Here is a 19,049-nt window from a genome sequence, read left to right as displayed (position 1 = left end):
ACTCCCCTTCAGGAGTCTCAAAGCGGCTAACATTCTCCTTTCCCTTCTTTCCCCACAACAAACACTCTGTGAGGTGAGTGGGGCTGAGAGACTTCAAAGTGTGACTGGCCCAAGGTCACCCTGCAGCTGCATGTGGAGGAGAGGGGAAGCGAACCCGGTTCCCCAGATTAGGAGACTACACCACACTGGTGATTAGTTCATGAACAAGTGCATGTTGTGTAAATCTGAATCCTTCCTAATGCAATGGAAGATCAAACATCCCTTCCAACCTCAGGGATTTGAGCTGTGAAAGTACAAAGCCACACTGCAAAGTCTCATAAACATATTTTCCCCAGCTATACACTTGCTGCAGAGAGAATCAAGACATTGCTGTGTACTCTGCACCTGATAATTATCAAAACTATTGTAATTTTTATTTTATTTTTTCCTTCTGAAAAGCTCTGGGGAGTTTTCCAAATATCATTTCTGAAACTCATAACAAAGAAGTCAGAAGCAAGAACAAAACATAAAAACTTTGTTTACCCAATGTGGAAAGGCTGGTGCATTAATATCTCGGGGGCACAAATTCAGGGCAGGCAGAGACTAGGCGGAGGTGAGGTTTAAATATGAGCTCCTTTATTTCTGAAACCACAGCTGGACTCCCATCTGGATCAAGAAAGCACTGCAGCAGATCGCAGCTGAGAGCAGTCAGGCAGAAGGGAGTGCAGCACCAGCAGCAGCAGACAACAGTGAAATGATAATAATCTCCCTAATGCTTTTGCTAATGATGCCCCATTCATCCTGTAGGACACTGAAGGGGAAATGCCAGTTTGGTTTGATAAATGATCGAAAAGGCACACTTAATTATTATAGGCCAGGAGACCACCTCATTGTTGGTGTCTTAGCTACAGGCACTGTTGTGACCTCCCTGCATGATTTCTCCAAGTCTCCATCTGCTACTGATTTTAAGTATGTCACCATGTGGAGAAACATTTACTACTGCTACTTTCACTGTGATTCCATGCTCTCCCTTTCCTGCTAAATTTTACCTCAAATATGTCCTCAATTGGCTTCAGGAGTACCATCATTCCTGGGTGCACAGGGACATTTGTACACAGCCAGAAATTTCTCATACAGCTGTGTAGCTATGAAACACCAGACGCTCCTTCCCCCTCTGCCTGTAGTGTAAAGGTAAAGGTAAAGGACCCCTGGACAGTTAAGTCCAGTCAAAGGCAACTATGGGGCTTCGGCTCTTATCTCGCTTTCAGGCAGACAGCTTTCTGGGTCATGTGGCCAGCATGACTAAACCGCAGGTGTCTCTCCAGCAGAGCTCACATTATAAACAGCATGACATGGGTAGAGGTGCTGTTTCAGATAAGCAGCTCTGAACCCATCTAAGGCTTTGCATATCAAACCCCAAACACAGAATTGGGCTTGACAATTAATTTTCAGCCAGTGCATGTCTTTGAGGGCCGATGTTCCCTTTTCTTGGGGAGAAAAATCCTGTTGCCAAACAACCATTTCCTTTTTTTTTTAAATAAGATATTTATTAAAGATTTTCTTAATACAATAAAACAACAACAACAACAATATAACTTTACAATAACCATATTTTCTTCACTTCTTTGGACTTCCTCACATCTCTCGTTCCTGCGTTCTAAGTTTTTCAAACTTTACCCAGCAATTTATCACCTTGTTTCAATTCTTATATTATAATTTCCAATATTGTGTCCCTAGTTTTAGATAATTTTACCCAAACCTTAAAAGCTTAATTTTAGCATAATATTTATCCAAAATTTGTCTTTTCTTATGTTTTCATTTATCTTCATATTTCTTTTAACTAACTTGATGGTGCCATATTGTTAATAATCTTACATCTTTCTTAACACTCATACAATTTACAGTATTTTTGCAGATAGTCCTTAAATTTCTTCCAGTCCTCCTCCACAGCCTCTTCTCCCAGGTCCCGGATTCTGCCAGTCATTTCTGCTAGCTCCATATAGTCTATCAGTTGCTTCTGCCATTCTTCCAGTGTGGGCAAATCTTGGGTTTTCCAGTGCTTGGCGAGAAGTATCCTTGCTGCTGTTGTTGCATACATAAAAAATGTCCAATCCTTCTTTAACACCCTCTGGCCGACGATGCCTAAAAGAAAGGCCTCTGGTTTCTTAGGGAAGGTATACTTAAATACCTTTTTCAACTTGTTATATATCATTTCCCAGAAAGCCTTAACTCTAGGGCAGGTCCACCAGAGGTGAAAGAACGTTCCTTCGGTTTCTTTACATTTCCAACATTTATTATCAGACAAATGGTATATTTTTGCAAGCTTGACTGGGGTCATGTACCACCTATATATCATTTTCATAATATTTTCTTTCAAGGCATTACATGCCGTGAATTTCAAACCGGTGGTCCATAACCTTTCCCAGTCAGCAAACATGATATTGTACCAAATGTCCTGTGCCCATTTTATCATAGCCGATTTCACCGTTTCATCTTGTGTATTCCATTTTAGCAGCAGATTATACATTCTTGAAAGTACCTTAGTCTTAGGTTCTAACAGTTCCGTTTCCAACTTTGATTTTTCCACCTGGAATCCTATCTTTTTATCCAACTTGAAAACCTCTTTGATCTGAGCGTAATGTAACCAATCTCGCACTTTATCTTTTAGTTTCTCCAAACTCTGCAACCTCCAATTATCTCCATCTTTTTCTATTATTTCCCAATATTTCCGGGCCTTAGCTTCCATTGATGATAACCACCTTGGGGTCTTATTTTCCAATAAGTCTTTATATTTTATCCAGACATTAAACACTGCTTTCCTAACAATATGGTTCTTGAAAGCCTTATGACTTTTGACCTTGTCATACCACAAATATGCATGCCATCCATAAGCATTGTTAAAACCTTCCAGATCCAAAACCTCAGTGTTTTCAAGAAGCAGCCAGTCTTTCAACCAGCAGAAAGCTGCTGATTCATAGTACAACTTTAAGTCTGGCAGGGCAAAGCCCCCTCTTTCTTTAGCATCAGTTAGTATCTTGAACTTAATTCTGGGCTTTTTGCCCTGCCAGACAAATTTGGAAATATCTCTTTGCCACCTCCCAAAACACTCCATTTTATCCACAATCTGTAAAGTCTGGAACAAAAACAGCAATACATTCATCTTTATAGCAGCAATTCGTCCTGACAAGGAAAGTTTCAATCTTGACCAAACTTCTAAATCCCTTTTGATTTCAGACCAACACTTTTCATAGTTATCCTTAAATAGACTCATGTTTTTCGCTGTTATGTTTACCCCTAGGTATCTTACTTTTTTAACCACGTTTAACTCTGTCTCTTTCTGAAACCTTTCTGATTCTGAAGGTGTTAAATTTTTCCCCAATACCTTAGTTTTCTGCTTGTTGAGTTTAAATCCCGCCACCCGACCAAACTCCTGAATCAATTGTAATACCCTTTTCGTGCTAGATTCTGGCTCCTGTAGGGTCAAAACTAGGTCATCTGCAAATGCTTTAAGTTTATACTGTTTCACTCCGACCTGAATTCCTTCCACCAACCGGCCTCCTCTAATCATATTCAAGAGCACCTCCAGGACCGAAATAAATAACAAAGGGGAGATAGGGCAACCTTGTCATGTTCCTTTTTCGATTTTGAACTCTTCCGTCATCACATTGTTCACTATCAATTTAGCCTTTGTTCTGAATAAATTGCCTCTATCCCATTCTCAAATCCCCGTCCCACTCCCATCCCTTCCAAATTTTTCTTCATAAACTTCCATGAGATGTTATCAAAGGCCTTCTCCACATCTATAAATATTAACACTGCTTTTGTATTAATATTTGTTTGCAAAAGCTCCAAAATGTCAATAATGTTCCTTGTGTTAGCAAACAAATGTCTACCTGGGAGAAAGCCTGCCTGGTCCTTGTGAATTACTTCATTTAAAACTTTTTTAAATTTGCTTGCTAAAATGTCTGCAAATATTTTGTAATCCACATTTAGGAGGGAGATGGGGCGGTAATTCTTAAGTTGTGTCTTTTCAGTTTCTAGTTTAGGTATCAATGTGATGAAAGCTTCTTTCCACGACTCCGGTGCCTTCTTCCCCTCCATAATTTCATTGCAAACCTCCATTAATGGATGTATCAGATAGTCTTTCAATGTCTTATAATATTTGGAGGTAAGCCCATCTGGCCCTGGAGATTTGCCCAATTGCATGTTCTGAATGGCTTCTTCAATCTCTTGTTGTGTTATTTTGTAGTTCAGGATTGTTCTATTTTCTTGAGACAGCTTTGGTAGACCATTCCTTGTCAAAAATTGTTCTATCTCAACCTCATTTTGCGGCCCTTGGGTGTATAATTGTTTGAAATATCTCTGGAAACACTTTCTGATCTCCATTGGATTCTGAATATTTCTTCCTTCTATCTCTAAATTTGTGACCGTATTTAATTTTTGTCTCTTTTTCAACTGCCATGCTAACAATTTCCCACATTTATTTGCCGATTCAAATGATCTTTGTTTCATTAGCTTAACTTTCCACTCCACTTCCTGATTTATCAATTTAGAATATCGTGCTTGGTAAAGTTTAATTTCTCTCAAAATCTCTTTTGACTTCGGTCTCGATCTTAACTTCTTCTCACAATCTTTGATTTTCTCCAAGATCTTGTCCTTTTTCTCATTCTGTGTTCTTTTCTTTATAGTGTTCTGTTGTATCAAGAACCCCCTCATAACCGCTTTACTTGCGTCCCAGATGATTCTTTTTTCCACCGTAGTGTTCAAATTTATCTCAAAATAGTCCTTCAAAAGGCCTTTTTAGTGATCTCCTGATCTCTAAACAAATTGTCATTCATCTTCCATCTGAAGGAGCCGGTTGGAGTTAGTCTCATATCCATCTTTACGGCATTATGGTCGGAGCAGGTCTTTGGGCAGATTTCCACTTTTCTAGTCTTAGGTGCCAGACCTCTAGTTATCCATATTTGATTGATTCTTGTCCATGGCAGTTGGGCTTCAGAAAAGAATGTTCCTTCTCTTCCCAGGGGGTTCTTTGTTCTCCAAATGTCAATCAAGTCCATATTGTCAGTCAGTTCAAAAAATGTTTTAGGTAGTCTGCCATCTTTTGTCACATTTTGGCTATGTGACTTATCCATGTTGGTCGATGCCACCCCATTCATGTCTCCCATCATGATGATGTTGTCATAGTTCAGATAGTCCAGCATTATCTCATGCAGCTTCTTATAAAATTCCGATTTCCCCTCATTTGGCGCATAGATTCCTAATATCAAAAACTTTTCTCCTTGGTTTTGTATCTCAATTGCCAAAATTCTTCCTTGCTCATCTTTAAATAAAAATTTTGGTGACAGGCTCTCTTTTGCATATATCACCTCACCTCTTTTCTTGACTCGGTCCGAAGAGATAAATTCTTGGCCTAATCTTTTGTTTATTAACACTTTTCTGTGGAGCCTGGTCACATGTGTTTCTTGCAGGCAAATAATGTCCAATTGTTCTTTTTTCAATATGTGAAATATTCTTCTCCTTTTTTCCAGAGAGTTGGCGCCATTGATGTTCCAACTCAGAAGTTGCAGAGACATCCTGGACAAATCTGTTATTCCTCTAGTGGTGGTATCTTTTTCTCCTGGTCTTCAGACCCCGAAGGTGTAGGTGTAGGTGCAGGTGATGGTCCAGACCCTGAAGGTCTTTCGATCCCTTTCTGAAGGTCCTCTCCGTAGGTACTCAAAATTTTTTCTTTATCCTCAGCTGTTTTAATTTTCACTTTCTTCCCTCTAAATGTGAAAGATAATCCTTGGGGAAATTCCCACCTAAAAACAATTGAATTGCTCCTCAGCAATCTTACTAACTCAGTGTAGGTGGATCTAAGGTCCAAAAGTTGTTTTGGGATATCTTTGTAAATCTCTGCTCTTCTATCCAAAATTTCAAGTGACTTTTTGTAATGTAGGCCTAGTATTTTGTCCCTTTCCTCCTTAGATCTCAAAGTAATCAAACAGTCTCTGGGCCTGTCTTTCCTTGTTAATTTTCCAAGTCTAAAAGCAGTCACAATTTTAAAGTCCTTTTCTTCCTCCAAAGGCCAAAACTTGGAAAATTATTTTGTCAGGAACTCAATTAAGTTCCCTTGTTCAAGTTCTAATATTGACCTCAATCTCAAATTATTTTCCCGAGCCCGTAGTTCTATCATAGACAGATAGGCCTGCTGTTCTCCAATTTGCTTATGCAATGGTTTTACCTCCTGCTTCAATTCTTCAGCTTTTTGGTTGGCTTCCTCTGCCAGTTTTCGATTTTCTGCGGTGGCTTCAAATAATTTGCCAATTGATTGTGCATTCAAAGTAACTTGTTCAGTTAATTTATTAACACTGGCTGTATTTTGGTCAATCTTAGCCGTTTGCTCATCCGCTTTTTTGTCCAAAGCCTCCAATTTTTCAAAGATTTTATCTAGTACTGAAGTGGATCCTCCTGCTGCCATATCTTCCAACAAAGGTTGCTCAATTCCTTCTTCCACTTCCAAAACAGCAGGGACAGATGATCTACGCGGCTGTGAAGTTAAAGTCAAAGTTGTTTGTTTAGCTTTAGCTTTGGCCGCTCTTGTTTTCCCAGTGCCACTCATTCCAGTTCTGTCTGCTAGTCAAGGTCAAACTGAGTGTGTTCCCATAGGAATCCACCAGCCCAGAGGGTAAACAGTCAGATAGGAGGAAAGGAAAGAGAAAGCAGAGTCACATGCAGTTGTAAGTCCAAAACCCTCTAGAGGGAGTTCAAATGTGTTTTGAGGGAAGAAGTCAAATTGTTAAAATCAATTATTTAAAACTCCAGTCCTTACAAAGTTCTGATACTTCTAAAACAATGTCCAAACAGCCATTAGTCTCCAAAGAACCTTCAGTTTTCCTGTAGTTAGCAGAGTTGGTCTTAAAAACATAACAATGTCTCCAGCAAGTGCCAGAAAAGATGATTCAATATAACAGTTCCAATAACACTCAACTTGTAGCAAACCAAAGCAACAAAGTGTCAAAATTTGCAATCTGACAGTTCTGTCAAACAGGCAGTCCGACTGCCTGGGTTTCTCTGTAAAATTGTAGTTCCAGCAGAAGAGGTAAAGCACAGTCCGTACTAAAAAGTAGATCACTTAAACAATTAAATCCTAGATCTCCATAGAAACAGCTCCAGTAGATGTACAGATTGATTGCTTTTAGCGCCTTTTCAAAGGCTCCAAACATCAAAGTCTTTTGCTTTAGATCTTAAGCAGAGGCGAGAGACGGACTTCCTGGTTGCATCTCCCGCTTTTAGCTGAATTAATAGTAATTTAGCCTCCAATTCTTCTATCTTTTCTTACTCACGGGTTTCTGCTTTCGAATCGGATGTTCCCAGGAAAAAAGGTCAGCGCTCACCGACAGCGGCTACACGGCTTCACTCCACAGAAAGAGTGATCGACTCACAGCACCGCGCCAGCCCTTCCACGTTCCGAAACCCCTTACGGGGTCTCTTCACCGTTTTGGGGGGCGCTTCTGGTGCCCGCCGAGTCCCACGGCCACAGGCTTTCGCTGCCGGTCATTTTCCGATGTGGGTCTCCGCTTTGCCGTAGCGGACGACCCGTTTCTGCGGAGCTCCCCCTTCACAGTTAGAAGAGGACAGCCATTGTCGTTCGCGCCGCCTCCGGAAGTCCTAATTCGCCAAACAACCATTTCCAAATGAACTGAAAACACATAAACTCTGAGCTGGCCTTCCAAGAGTTGTCACAGTAAAATCCAAATATTTCTCCTAGTTATCCATGCTCTAATGTGAAAAGATGCACAAACTTTAATACTCTTTCACTGAATGCACAATGAAAAATCTGATGACATCTATTTGGCTGCAGGATATATGATCAAAGTTACTGGCACATCCTGCCCTTCTTGTTTGCCATTCAAGAGATCAGTCGGAATCCCAGGCTCCTGCCCAACATCACCCTGGGCTACAACCTCTATGAGAGTTATTTTCATGCAGTAATGACTTATGAAGCTGTGCTAGACCTGCTGTCTGGTGGGCAGAAGAATGTTCCAAACTACATCTGTGAAAGACAGAATAAACAGCTGGCTGTTCTAGAAGGAGGTGACTCTGCTGTTTCCAGCTTGATTTCAACCATTCTGAACATTTATAAAATCCCACAGGTATGAATTGGGGAAAGGTGGGTGGATTGGGGGCTGAGCCTATTTCTGTACTGCAGTTTCTCTCCCCCGGTTGCGTCAATCTCTCTTATTTTTTCATCTTTTCTAAGTTTGCTCATTAAAATTTCCAATACCATAATAAATAATAATGAGGAAAGAGGGCATCCCTGACTTGTACCCTTTGAAATCTCGATGTTTCCTGTCACCCTGCCATTGATGATATGTTTGGTCTTTTGCCTCCTATAAATTGCCTCGATTCCTCTCACGAATATTTTCCTCAGGCCCATTTATAACTTCTATTAACTCTAATTTTTTCCATCTCTTTCTTCCTTTTTTGTATTGCATTTTGTTCTATTAAATACAACCTGATAATGACTTTGCCTGTGTCCGAGACTGTTTTGAAATCTGTGCCTTTGTTGCTATTAATTTCAAAGTTTTCTTTCACTAACTTTTTGACCCCTAGAAGTATACAAAATCACTACATCTGCTTCTCAAAAAAAGCAAATACCGTTCAAATTAAAAACAGCCTACCTACAACACCATTATAAATCTTTTAACTAAATAAAAATAAATCGGGGCTCTCAACTTCCTAGACACCTAATCAATCATCATGGTGAATATGTTCCCCATTATTAATCAGTTGAGGTTAATACATATTTGCACAAAACGCAAATTCTTTTTCTCCTAGATCAGCTATGGTTTTGCTAGTCGTGCACCAGCTGATAAATCTCAGTTCCCTTTCTCCTATCGGATGGTCCCAAAAAAAGAGCCTCCTCACCTGGCTATGGTCAAATTGCTCCTGCATTTCAAATGGACGTGGATCGGTCTCATTGCACCAGACAATGACAAGGGAGAAAAGTTCATGAGGACCTTCACAGCTGCAGTCACAAAGAATGATATTTGTGTGGCCTTCTCAGAAAGTATCACAGATATTGTTATTTCCAGTCCAAAGAACCTGCTATTATTTCTCATGCAGAGAGAAATCAATGTCGTTGTCTACCATGCAGATGTTCCATCCACTATAATTCTAGTTGCGTGTATGACATACTTTGGAAATACCTTTAAAATAACAGTGGGAAAAGTTTGGGTCACAACAGCTTTGCAGGATCTCAGTATGAGTTTGGCAGCTGACACGGATCCCCACTCTGTCCCTGCTTCTTTGTCCTTCTTAATCCAGACAAAGAGGAGGACAAAATATAAAACATTGGATCTAAATGCTGTTTTAACCCAGAAGCCTACAGATATAACATTTACGTGTTCTGTTTCAAAGAATTCTGAGAGAGTCCAGGAAAGATGTAGAGAGAGAGGAGAACTGGGGACCATGTCACAAGACTTTACTGAGAGAATGTTGTCTCAAGACAGCTACAGTATTTACAACACTCTCCAGGCCATGGCAAGTGTCCTGAGTGCCGTATACTCATCCAAACCAAGCCTGGTGGCCGTGGTGGGAAGCAGAAAGATAGACCTTGAAAGAATACAACCATGGCAGGTATGATCCTTTCTCTGGCATATTCTCAACCCTGAACGGTGATTCAGAAATTAAATTCTGATTTCAGGATATATTCATGGTGGGATTGGTGGGGATGTTCTGAACCCATAAATGAGACAAAACCATTTTGTCAAGTTCCCAGTGCCTCACACTTATACGTGAACATTTAACTGGACACTGCCCAGGCTCCTGGCACCATCTCCTCTTATCCTAACAAGGTGTACTTACTGTTACACCTTGTATTTGGGGCAAGAGTCCAGGGGGCCAGAGAGCAGCAGCAGGAGGAGGTGGAGGGGCACCCAAATACCACGGGGTGGCTTACTACATTTGGAAGTGAAATAATTCTCATATTTCCTTGGCAAACCTGTGTGTGATGCCTAAGACCATGAAATACTGAGCCCAAAATTGTTTGAGGATATTGCTGCCTTGGGTATCCGATTAGTGATTATTTTTTAGCTGCGGGGAGGGGCAACCAAGGGAGGGGGTGGAAAACCAAGGCATCCCATCCCAAGCCCACTTTGCTGTGACGTGTCTGCTTTGAGCTAAGGGGAAAGAGCCCCTCCAAGACTGGCTAAATTACAGTATATTCTCCTCCAGCTTTCTGAGAGGCATAGTGAGGGAAGCACATGTTCCTTGCCAACTGCTTCTTTTTCAGACATGAAGCTGTCTACAACCATGTTGTGGAGTTTGGTGGTTAATGGGTTAACCTCTGGTATGCCCTGTACCTGGGAGGGGCTTCTACGGGAAGCCGAGAAGGAAGTAGTCATCTCTTTGTTCTGTGAGATTGGTTTCACTTTGCCTCCGAGAGCGAGAGGACAAAGACGAAATGGGTCCTAGCTCTGATGGAATGGAATGCTTTGCTTGTAAATAAGGTTTTTAACTTAGAGAAGCTGTCTGGACTATATTCACTCCCTTTTTCTCTCACACGGAAGACGCTGTGTGTCTGCTATTTGTTTTTCTACCTGGGGTCGTATTTCTCAGAGTTGACGCAGAGGAAGCGGCCGGACAGAGAAAAGCAATAAATCAGCAATAAATTAAGCAATACCTAATGCAGCAAGACCCTATGTAATTCCCTTCTCGTGCATTTTGGTGCCTGGTCTATCACCGTCCCCTTTTCCAGTGAAAGCCGATTTGCTCTTGTTTTGATGATGATGATGATGATGATGATGATGCTCCCATCTGATAACAGTATTGGAGAGCAATGCTGGAACATGTGTGTGAAAAGAGAAATCCTTTCCTGTAGGCACTCGGCACTTCTTAGCCCTCCAGCTTCCACTCTTCTTCCCCCAAGTGTCTCCACCCAAATCACTTTCCCCAAATGTGCACAATCTCCTCTTTCAAACTGCTGTTGGGAGAGGCATTCACAAACTAGATGCAGGGCTACTCTGCCCATGAAGGTGGACTGAGGCAGCCCTGGGAAGCAAGGCTTCAGGTGGGGGTGGATGACACCTTCCTGTTTTGCCTCAGGTGGTAAAACGGGACAAATCACTGACTACATGTTACCTGTTCCCGGGCTGAAGGGGTACAGTTACAGGCGAGTTCGTTTGTCAGCCTGCACCCCATATGCTTAAAGGACATTGAGTAAATGTGTTGTAAAGGCTGCCACCTGGTGCCCCCATTTGGATGGCTCTTCCATTTTAGAATGGGACCACACACCCTGATCCTACCACAACGTTATAACCACACTAGCTGTCATTCCTGGTTCTAATTTTAGCATGCAATATATTAACGACTCTAGCTCTGCTATTTCCCAAATAAGAGTCCCATCTGAGTCTCTGGGACTACATCTTGGGAGACTAGAGTTCTTAGTGGCCAAGGCTCATGTACGCTACTTTGTTCCTCGTTTGCTAATTGTGTGTGTGTTTTCCTGTACCATTTTAGCTCCACTCTTTCCTAAGAAACCTCCACCTTTACAACTTTTCCATGGACGGAGCTTACTGGGATGAGAATGGGGAGCTGGCAGCTGACTTTGACATTGTCAACTGGGTGGCGTTTCTCAATAAGTCCCTTGTTGGGTTGAAAGTTGGGAGTGTAGAGAGATCAGCATCTCCAGAGAAAATCAAGTTTGCCATTGACCGAAATGTCATTGTGTGGCCCAGATGGTTCAAACAGGTGGGTGAAAGAATTAATCACATCTTATTCTCTTTAATACATCAGACCAAGCAATATTATGCTATTGGCCAGACAGCAGCAAACATACACGTGCATAGCTTATTCTGCAATTCTAACCTCATTGTATGATTCAGGCCTAGCTGCACTCTATGGCTCCTCCTATCCACAAAGTCCTAACATCTTCTGCTTGATGCTTTTTCTCATTTTGGCTAGAATGTGCCTCTTTCAAGGTGTACCGAAAACTGTCGTCCAGGATATGCCAAGGCCATTAAGGAGGGAAAATCAATTTGCTGCTATGCTTGTGTTGAATGCATGGAAGGAACAATCTCCATTCAGGAAGGTAAATGTCCCTGAAAGATATTTAGAAGAGTTGACGTTTCATAGTACAAAATCACTTTCAAATTCCAGGCATTGGTACCTATGAAGGGGCTGTCTTGCTCCAGTAAAGGAGCTCAATGGAATATGCTGGCCCTTAATACTTTTATTTTGACCCCAGACTTTAGCCCAAAATTGCTTCATGGCAAACCCACAACCCAAAATAAAGTAAACAGATAAGAATCACAAAACAATATACTTGGTATGTAGTAGACTACAGATTATTATGGCTATAATATTCATACTGGCAACACTGAAGTCACTCTTGTGTTTTTCAGATGCAAAGCATTGCAACAAATGTCCAGATGATCAAAATTCCAATCTACACAGAGATCAGTGTGTCCCCAAGATTATACATTTCTTGTCCTATGAAGAACCTCTGGGGATGATCATGGCTTCTTTTGCCCTGCTTTTGTCCCTGACTGCTGGACTTCTTTTGGGACTCTTCATTAAATACTTTGACACACCAATAGTCAAGGCCAACAACCGGGACCTCACCTACTTGCTCCTCGTCTCCCTCCTGCTCTCCTTCTTGTCCTCCTTCTTATTCATCGGTCGGCCCCAGAAGTGGACCTGCCTTCTCCGACAAACTGCCTTCAGCATCATCTTCTCCGTGGCCGTGTCTTCCCTGTTGGCAAAGACTATCACGGTGGTGGTGGCGTTTATGGCCACAAAGCCAGGGAGCCAGATGAGGAAATGGCTGGGCAAGAGCTTGGCCAACTGCCTGGTCTTGTCTTTTTCCAGTGTCCAAGGGGGCATCTGCATGGTCTGGTTGGGAATGTCTCCCCCCTTCCCAGACTCCGACATGCACTCCCAGCCTGGGCAGATCATTCTGCAATGTAACGAAAGCTCTGTTGCCATGTTTTCTTCTGCCCTTGGCTACATGGGCTTTCTGGCGGCCGTCTGCTTCACGGTGGCTTTCCTAGCCAGGAAGCTGCCTGGGGCCTTCAACGAAGCCCAGCTGATCACCTTCAGCATGCTGGTGTTTTGCAGTGTTTGGGTGTCCTTTGTGCCAGCCTACCTGAGCACCAAGGGGAAATACATGGTAGCCGTGCAGATCTTCTCTATCTTGGCCTCCAGTTCAGGGTTACTGGGTTGCATCTTTATCCCCAAGTGCTACATTATTGTCCTGAGGCCAGATCTGAATAAAAAGGAACATCTAATGGCATAACTTTTTTAAAAAATCTAGTCTTCTTTTGGCATACCTCTGCAATGATACAACCAATGAATGTGAATTGAGAGTTCCTTTCCCAATATGCCAATCTAACATCCTTCCTCCATGTGAATCAGAAAAGAAACTGGTCTTTGGACACAATGAAAGTGGGGTGGCCATAGGACCTTTTCTTTAAAGATTTGCAATCCCAGTTTTTGCAATCTGAATCTAAGTAGAATCATGTTAACATTACTGGGTTTTCCATGTTATTCCTTGAAGGAGAACTACCTGAAAATGATTTATCGATGGTATTTAACTCCAAGTAGACTTGCTAAAATGTGTAAGTCCTAATCAGAGAGGTGCTGGAGATGTAATGAGGTTAGAGTATGTTTTATCATATGTTGTAGACTTCTCAAAGGACAAAAGAGTGCTGGGAAATGATTTATAATGAATTGGGGGGAAATGTTTAGAAGTACCTTTCCAAAAAAACCAGAATCCTTTTTGTTGGGTATAATTCAGAGGAAAATTCCCAGGTGTCAACTATTGTGGTCCATGTTTTGCTACCCAAAAATGGATAAAGAGTGAGGTCCCCACCAAAGAAGGAAGCTATCAGATAGAACACAGCTTCTTCAAACAGTTTTGTGGATTATTGGAAGGAAAGATTTGCACATTCTTATTGGTCCCATTATAAATTAAATAGTTCTATTTCTGGGTTTCTTTGTGTTTTATTTCTGGAAGCTGGGAATGAAATCCTTTTTGTTGGGTGTAATTCAGAGGAAATTGTTTAGCTCATGTAAAGCATGCAGTGATTTATGATATGCAAAATGAACCGTGGAAAAAGAAGGGAAGTCATTGATTTAAGGATGTCTAAATGAATATATTGAAATGCATATTAGAAAAATTTAATAAAAATTTCATTAAAAAAACAGTATTGGCTTTTATTCAACTAATGCCCATACGGTTTTGAAGGATCTGATCTTAGGGTGGAAATGAAAACAGCACTAAGGAGATCTCTCCATCAGCTCAAGTGTTTCTGCTTTCCTGATGAATGACTTATCCCAGTGGTGGCGAACCAGAAAGGGCATTCAGAGCCCTCTCTTTGGGCATGCACGCCATCACCCCAGCAGGGCTGTAGCACCGTCCAAAGTCTGCGGCCACAGGGCCTGGTGAGCACTGAGGGGCTGAGCAGGCATTGACTTTTGATGTGCCAGGGCCTGATCCCACCAGTCTGTTTTTCCTACTTTGGAGTAAGCCGCCTTTAGTTCAGTAGGGATTAACTCCCATGTCAGTAAGCATATAAAGACGGCAACCTAAGAAGGGGCTTCTGGGTTTACATGTTCGCTGAGCTTTCCCACGTAAGCCAACAGAAAAAAATCATTCCATGGAGACTGCGATCAAACGGCAGCAGAAGAGATGGCAAATAATAATGTCAGAGCCACCCGAGGTCCCAGCTCACAAGAGACCAAAATCCAGTCCAAGTTATATACAAAAGGTTTTATTGAAGAACATTGTTGTCGTTACGTCCAGGCTCCGTGGCTCAGCATCTGTTACCCTTAGATGTTTGAAGTCCCCTCTGAGTCAGTCCCGCCCCTGCACCAGCTTAAGAGGCTTGTACTGCTCCACCTTTTCCTCTCCTTCCTTTTCCGCAGGGTCTTCCTGCCCCCCTGTGCTCCCTCCCTTCGGGACTCCCCCGAGGCTGAGTCTTCTGACGCCTGCTCCCCCCTCCTTCGTGCTTTGGGACCAGGCTCCTCCTCAGGGCTCTCCTCATTTCCGCGCGCCTCCACATTTGAACTTGGCGCGCGTACGTTGCCTCTGACCTTCCTTTCGACCGTTACGCTACTCTCGGTACTACACTCCTCCCCTTCCGGCAGGACGTCCTGCTCCGAACTCCTTCCCCTCTCTGCTCCCTGTTCTGCTCCTTCTGACACACTGGTAACTCCACCCCCTTCACTCCGTTCCGACGGAGAGGCCGGTCCCGATCTCCAACCCCCACTGGGGATTCCCTCTTCGTTCCCCTGCTTCTGACTGCTTCCCTCTCTACTGCCCCTTGGCCTGACCAGGGGGGCTCCCTTTTGGGAATCCTCGGATTCACTTGACGGACTCACTGACAACCTCGGGTCATCGTCGTCCTCTTCCTCGTCACCCTGGGACCCCTCCCCCTCGCTCTCTGTCCCTGAAACCCTGACAAATAATAATAATAATAATAATAATAATAATAATAATAATAATAATAATATATTTATACTCCACCCATCTGGCTGGGTTTATTTATTTATTTATATTTATTTTATGTGCACATGCACATATTATTATCTCAAATTACAAATTGGGAGAGGGTGGCTCTTAGTACAGCCCTCCAGTGTTCAATAGTGGCCAAAATTGTGGAACCTTCTGGAAAAAATGTATTTCCGAGGTTTGATGGCTCATAACACCACTTTGTTTTGGAGTAATACCAGTGCTCTCTTTCTGTGGGGACACAGGGGGACGCATACCCCATCACATTTTGTTAATTTAATGGGAGAAGAAATTCACTGTATTTCTTTCCCCCGATTTGAACTGTATTTATTTCCCCCCTGTGGTGATCTTCCTCAGTTGAAATGAGAGTACCCCTAGACATTTTTAAAGAAAAAAAAGCACTGAGTTATAATACCATAAAATTATATATCAATGGAAAGATAATTTAATGAAGAATGTAATGCAGTAACTTTTATGAAGGATTATTTAATACAACAGCAGCCATAAAAATATACAGGTGAAAATGCCATGTTGGCACTTTGTGATAAATAAGTGGGTTTCGGGTTGCAGTTTGGGCACTTGTTCTCTAAAAGATTCACCATCACTGGTCTGTACTCTAAACAGGACCACCAAATCGATGGTAATATTCTCCAAATATGCTTTAAGATGTTGAAGGATATGAGACTGTGCTAATCAGGAGCCATCCTTCCATTGCCTTCTTAACTAAGAAACCCAAGCATGGGTCAGTGGAGAATGAGCATTTGGAAAAGAAAGCAATACTGGCTTCTTGGACCGTCAAGGTCTTGGCTGCATTGCCAATGGATCTACGATGGGCAAGATATTGCAGAACCTGCCCATCTCTTGGTGCTGAGGGGGTGGACCGGGCACACATGGCACCAAACTGCAGCACAAGACCCCTGCTTGAAGCTGCAGGTGTGTGGCTGAAAGTGAAGGTCAGAAATTCCTCCCAGGCCTTTTGATAAGATCAAAATGTGGATGGCGATACAGACGTCATTACTCCACGGATCACTTTGCGCTGTCAAGATTCCAAAGATGGTCTGGGAAAGGGTCTGGTTCCTGAGAAGCCTCTGGAGCCAGGGTATGGAAGCGTTCCATCTAGAAGCAAGACAGGGCATCAGCAATGCTGTCGTCCAACCCAGGGACGAAACTGGCGGTGAAGGAAAAGTTGGCCTGCAAGCAAAGGAGCACAAACACACACAGAAGCCCCAATACTAGGTCCAAGCGTGTTGATTGCCAGTTGATAACATTGACCACTGTCTGACTGTCCAACCAGAATCTTAACCAATGATTCCTAAAAACCTCGACTCATAGGTGAATGGCAACCACAATAGGAACAAATTCAAGGAAAGTAAATGGGGGTGATAGCAGCACCCTGCCAATGCTCTGCGTACCACCTTCCTCTAAAATAGACCTCAAAACCAAGGGAACCTGCCGAGTTGGAGTGCACCTGGAGGTCATGCTGAGTGGCAAGAATATCCTATGAAAGAGAAATGCCGTTGTATTCCAAAAGGAATTTGAGCCACACCGCCAAATCTGCTTTAACTGCCTTACCCAGGCAGACCCTGTGATGAGGTGACTGCAAGTTCAATGTTAGCCGTGCAAGATGTGCACAGAAGGCTCTTCCCAGAGCTATCACCCTGCAAGAAAAGTTCAGGTGACCAAGAAGTGACTGGACTTGGCATAACGTCACCTTTTAAATATGTAGGTGCTGCCTAATAACTTCTCGCGGGGTTGCTATTTTATCCCGCAGAAGACGGGAAGCCTGTGTCACCAAATCTAATTCAATGCCAAGATAGGTAAGTTTAGTAACTGGGCCTTTGGTTTTTTCCAAGGCCAGAGGGACCCCAATTCCCGTGTCATAGCGGCGAAAACATTCATGAGCTGTTGACAAGGGAGGGGAAGAAAGTGGGGCAATAAAGAGGAAATCATCGAGATAATGATACACACATAGCTAGAGCCCATTCTATAGCTAGACCCCCTGGCAAATAAAGCGAGATGAGCGCCGCAACCTCAGAGTCGGTCACGACTGGACCCAATGGTCAGGGGTCCCTTTACCTTTACATACATACATACATACCCCACCAATCTGGCTGGGTTTCCCTAGCCACTCAGGGCGGCTCCCAACAGAATATTAAAAACAATAAAACATCAAACATTAAAAACTTCCCTAAACAGAACTGCCTTCAGATGTCTTCTAAAAGTCAGATAGTTGTTTATTTCCTTGACATCTAATGGGAGGGCATTCCACAGGGTGGGTGCCACTACCAAGAATGCCCTCTGTCTGGTTCCCTGTAACCTCATTTCTCACAAGAAGGAAACTGCCAGAAGGCCCTCGGAGCTGGACCTCAGGAACTTTTTGCATACAAAGAATGTGCCCTAAGAACTGAGCAATTGTGATTCCATTGCAATACCTATTATCCTTATCCTTATTATTATTATTATTATTATTATTATTATTATTATTATTATTTTGTACAAACGTATTGCAAGTAACAGGGTTGGAAAAGACTATCTGGCATTCTAGGAAGTTCTAGGAAACTTTGGGCTGTTTTGACTTCCTACGAGACAGCTTGTTAAGTTTTCATAAAGTTTAGAAAGAACGAGTGTGTGTTTGGTAAATCTGAATCCTTCCTAATGCGATGGAAGATCAAACATACCTTCCAACCTCAGGGATTTGGGCAGTGACAGTAGACAGTGCACAAAGCCACACTGCAGAGTCTAATAAACATATTTTTCCCAGCTATACACCTGCAGCAGGGAGAATCAAGACTTTGCTGCATACTCCGCGCCTGATCATTATCAAAACTATTGTAATTAATTTTAATTTTTTTCCTTCTGAGAAGCTCTGGGATGTTGTCCAACTATTATTTCTGAAACTAACAAAGAAGTCAGAAGGAAGAACATGTAAAAACTTTGTATGTGGAAAGGTGGGTGCATTAATATCTCTCGGGCCACTGAGGGCCTGGGCTCAAATTCAGGGCAGGCAGGGACTAGGCGGAGGTGAGGTTTAAATATGAGCTCCTTGATTTGAAACCACAGCTGGACTCCCATCTGGATTAAGAAGGCACTGCAGCTGAGAGCAATCAGGGCAGAAGGGGCTGCAGGAGCAGCAGACGGCAATGAAATGATCATACTCTCCCTAATTCTTTTGCTACTGATGCCCCATTCGTCCTGTGGGACACTGAAGGGGAAATGCCAGTTTGGTGTGATCAATGATCGAAACGACACACTTAATAATTATAAGCCAGGAGACCACCTCATCACTGGTGTCTTAGCTGTAGGCATTACTAATGACTACCTGCGTGATTTCTCCAAGTCTCCATCTGTTTCTGGTGTAATGTATGTCACCACGAGGAGAAAGATTTACTACTGCTACTTTCAGCTGTGATTCCATGCTCTCCCGTTTTCCTGGTGTCTTTTCCTGATCAATTGTACCTCAAAGATGTCCTCACTTGGCTTCAGGGAACCATAATTCCTGGTGCACAGGGAACTTTAGTGCACAGCCAGACATCTCTTGTGCAGCTGCCTAGCTATGAAACGCCAGACGCTG

At 42.6% G+C, this 19,049-nt stretch overlaps 2 protein-coding genes across 2 annotated transcripts in view; one reads left to right on the top strand and one right to left on the bottom strand.

Annotated features, from left to right (window-relative positions):
• LOC310837988 (E3 ubiquitin-protein ligase TRIM11-like) overlaps nucleotides 1-19,049 on the bottom strand; it is a 1,016,249-nt gene that overhangs the window by 795,285 nt on the left and 201,915 nt on the right. The gene's annotated exons all lie outside the window — the stretch shown is intronic.
• Nucleotides 763-13,320, top strand: LOC310837282 (vomeronasal type-2 receptor 26-like). Its single transcript, XM_083723589.1, has 6 exons — nucleotides 763-948; nucleotides 7,826-8,117; nucleotides 9,385-9,603; nucleotides 11,485-11,715; nucleotides 11,929-12,055; nucleotides 12,369-13,320. Exons 1-6 carry the CDS (start codon nucleotides 764-766, stop codon nucleotides 13,259-13,261), a joined length of 1,947 nt encoding a protein of 648 aa, XP_083579715.1. The 5' UTR covers nucleotide 763; the 3' UTR covers nucleotides 13,262-13,320.

Source organism: Podarcis gaigeae (genome assembly GCF_964106915.1).
Source record: "Podarcis gaigeae genome assembly, chromosome: 2".
NCBI lineage: Eukaryota > Metazoa > Chordata > Lepidosauria > Squamata > Lacertidae > Podarcis > Podarcis gaigeae.
The sequence above is the reverse complement of the archived record's forward strand: the minus strand, read 5'-3'. Positions and strand labels throughout refer to the sequence as shown.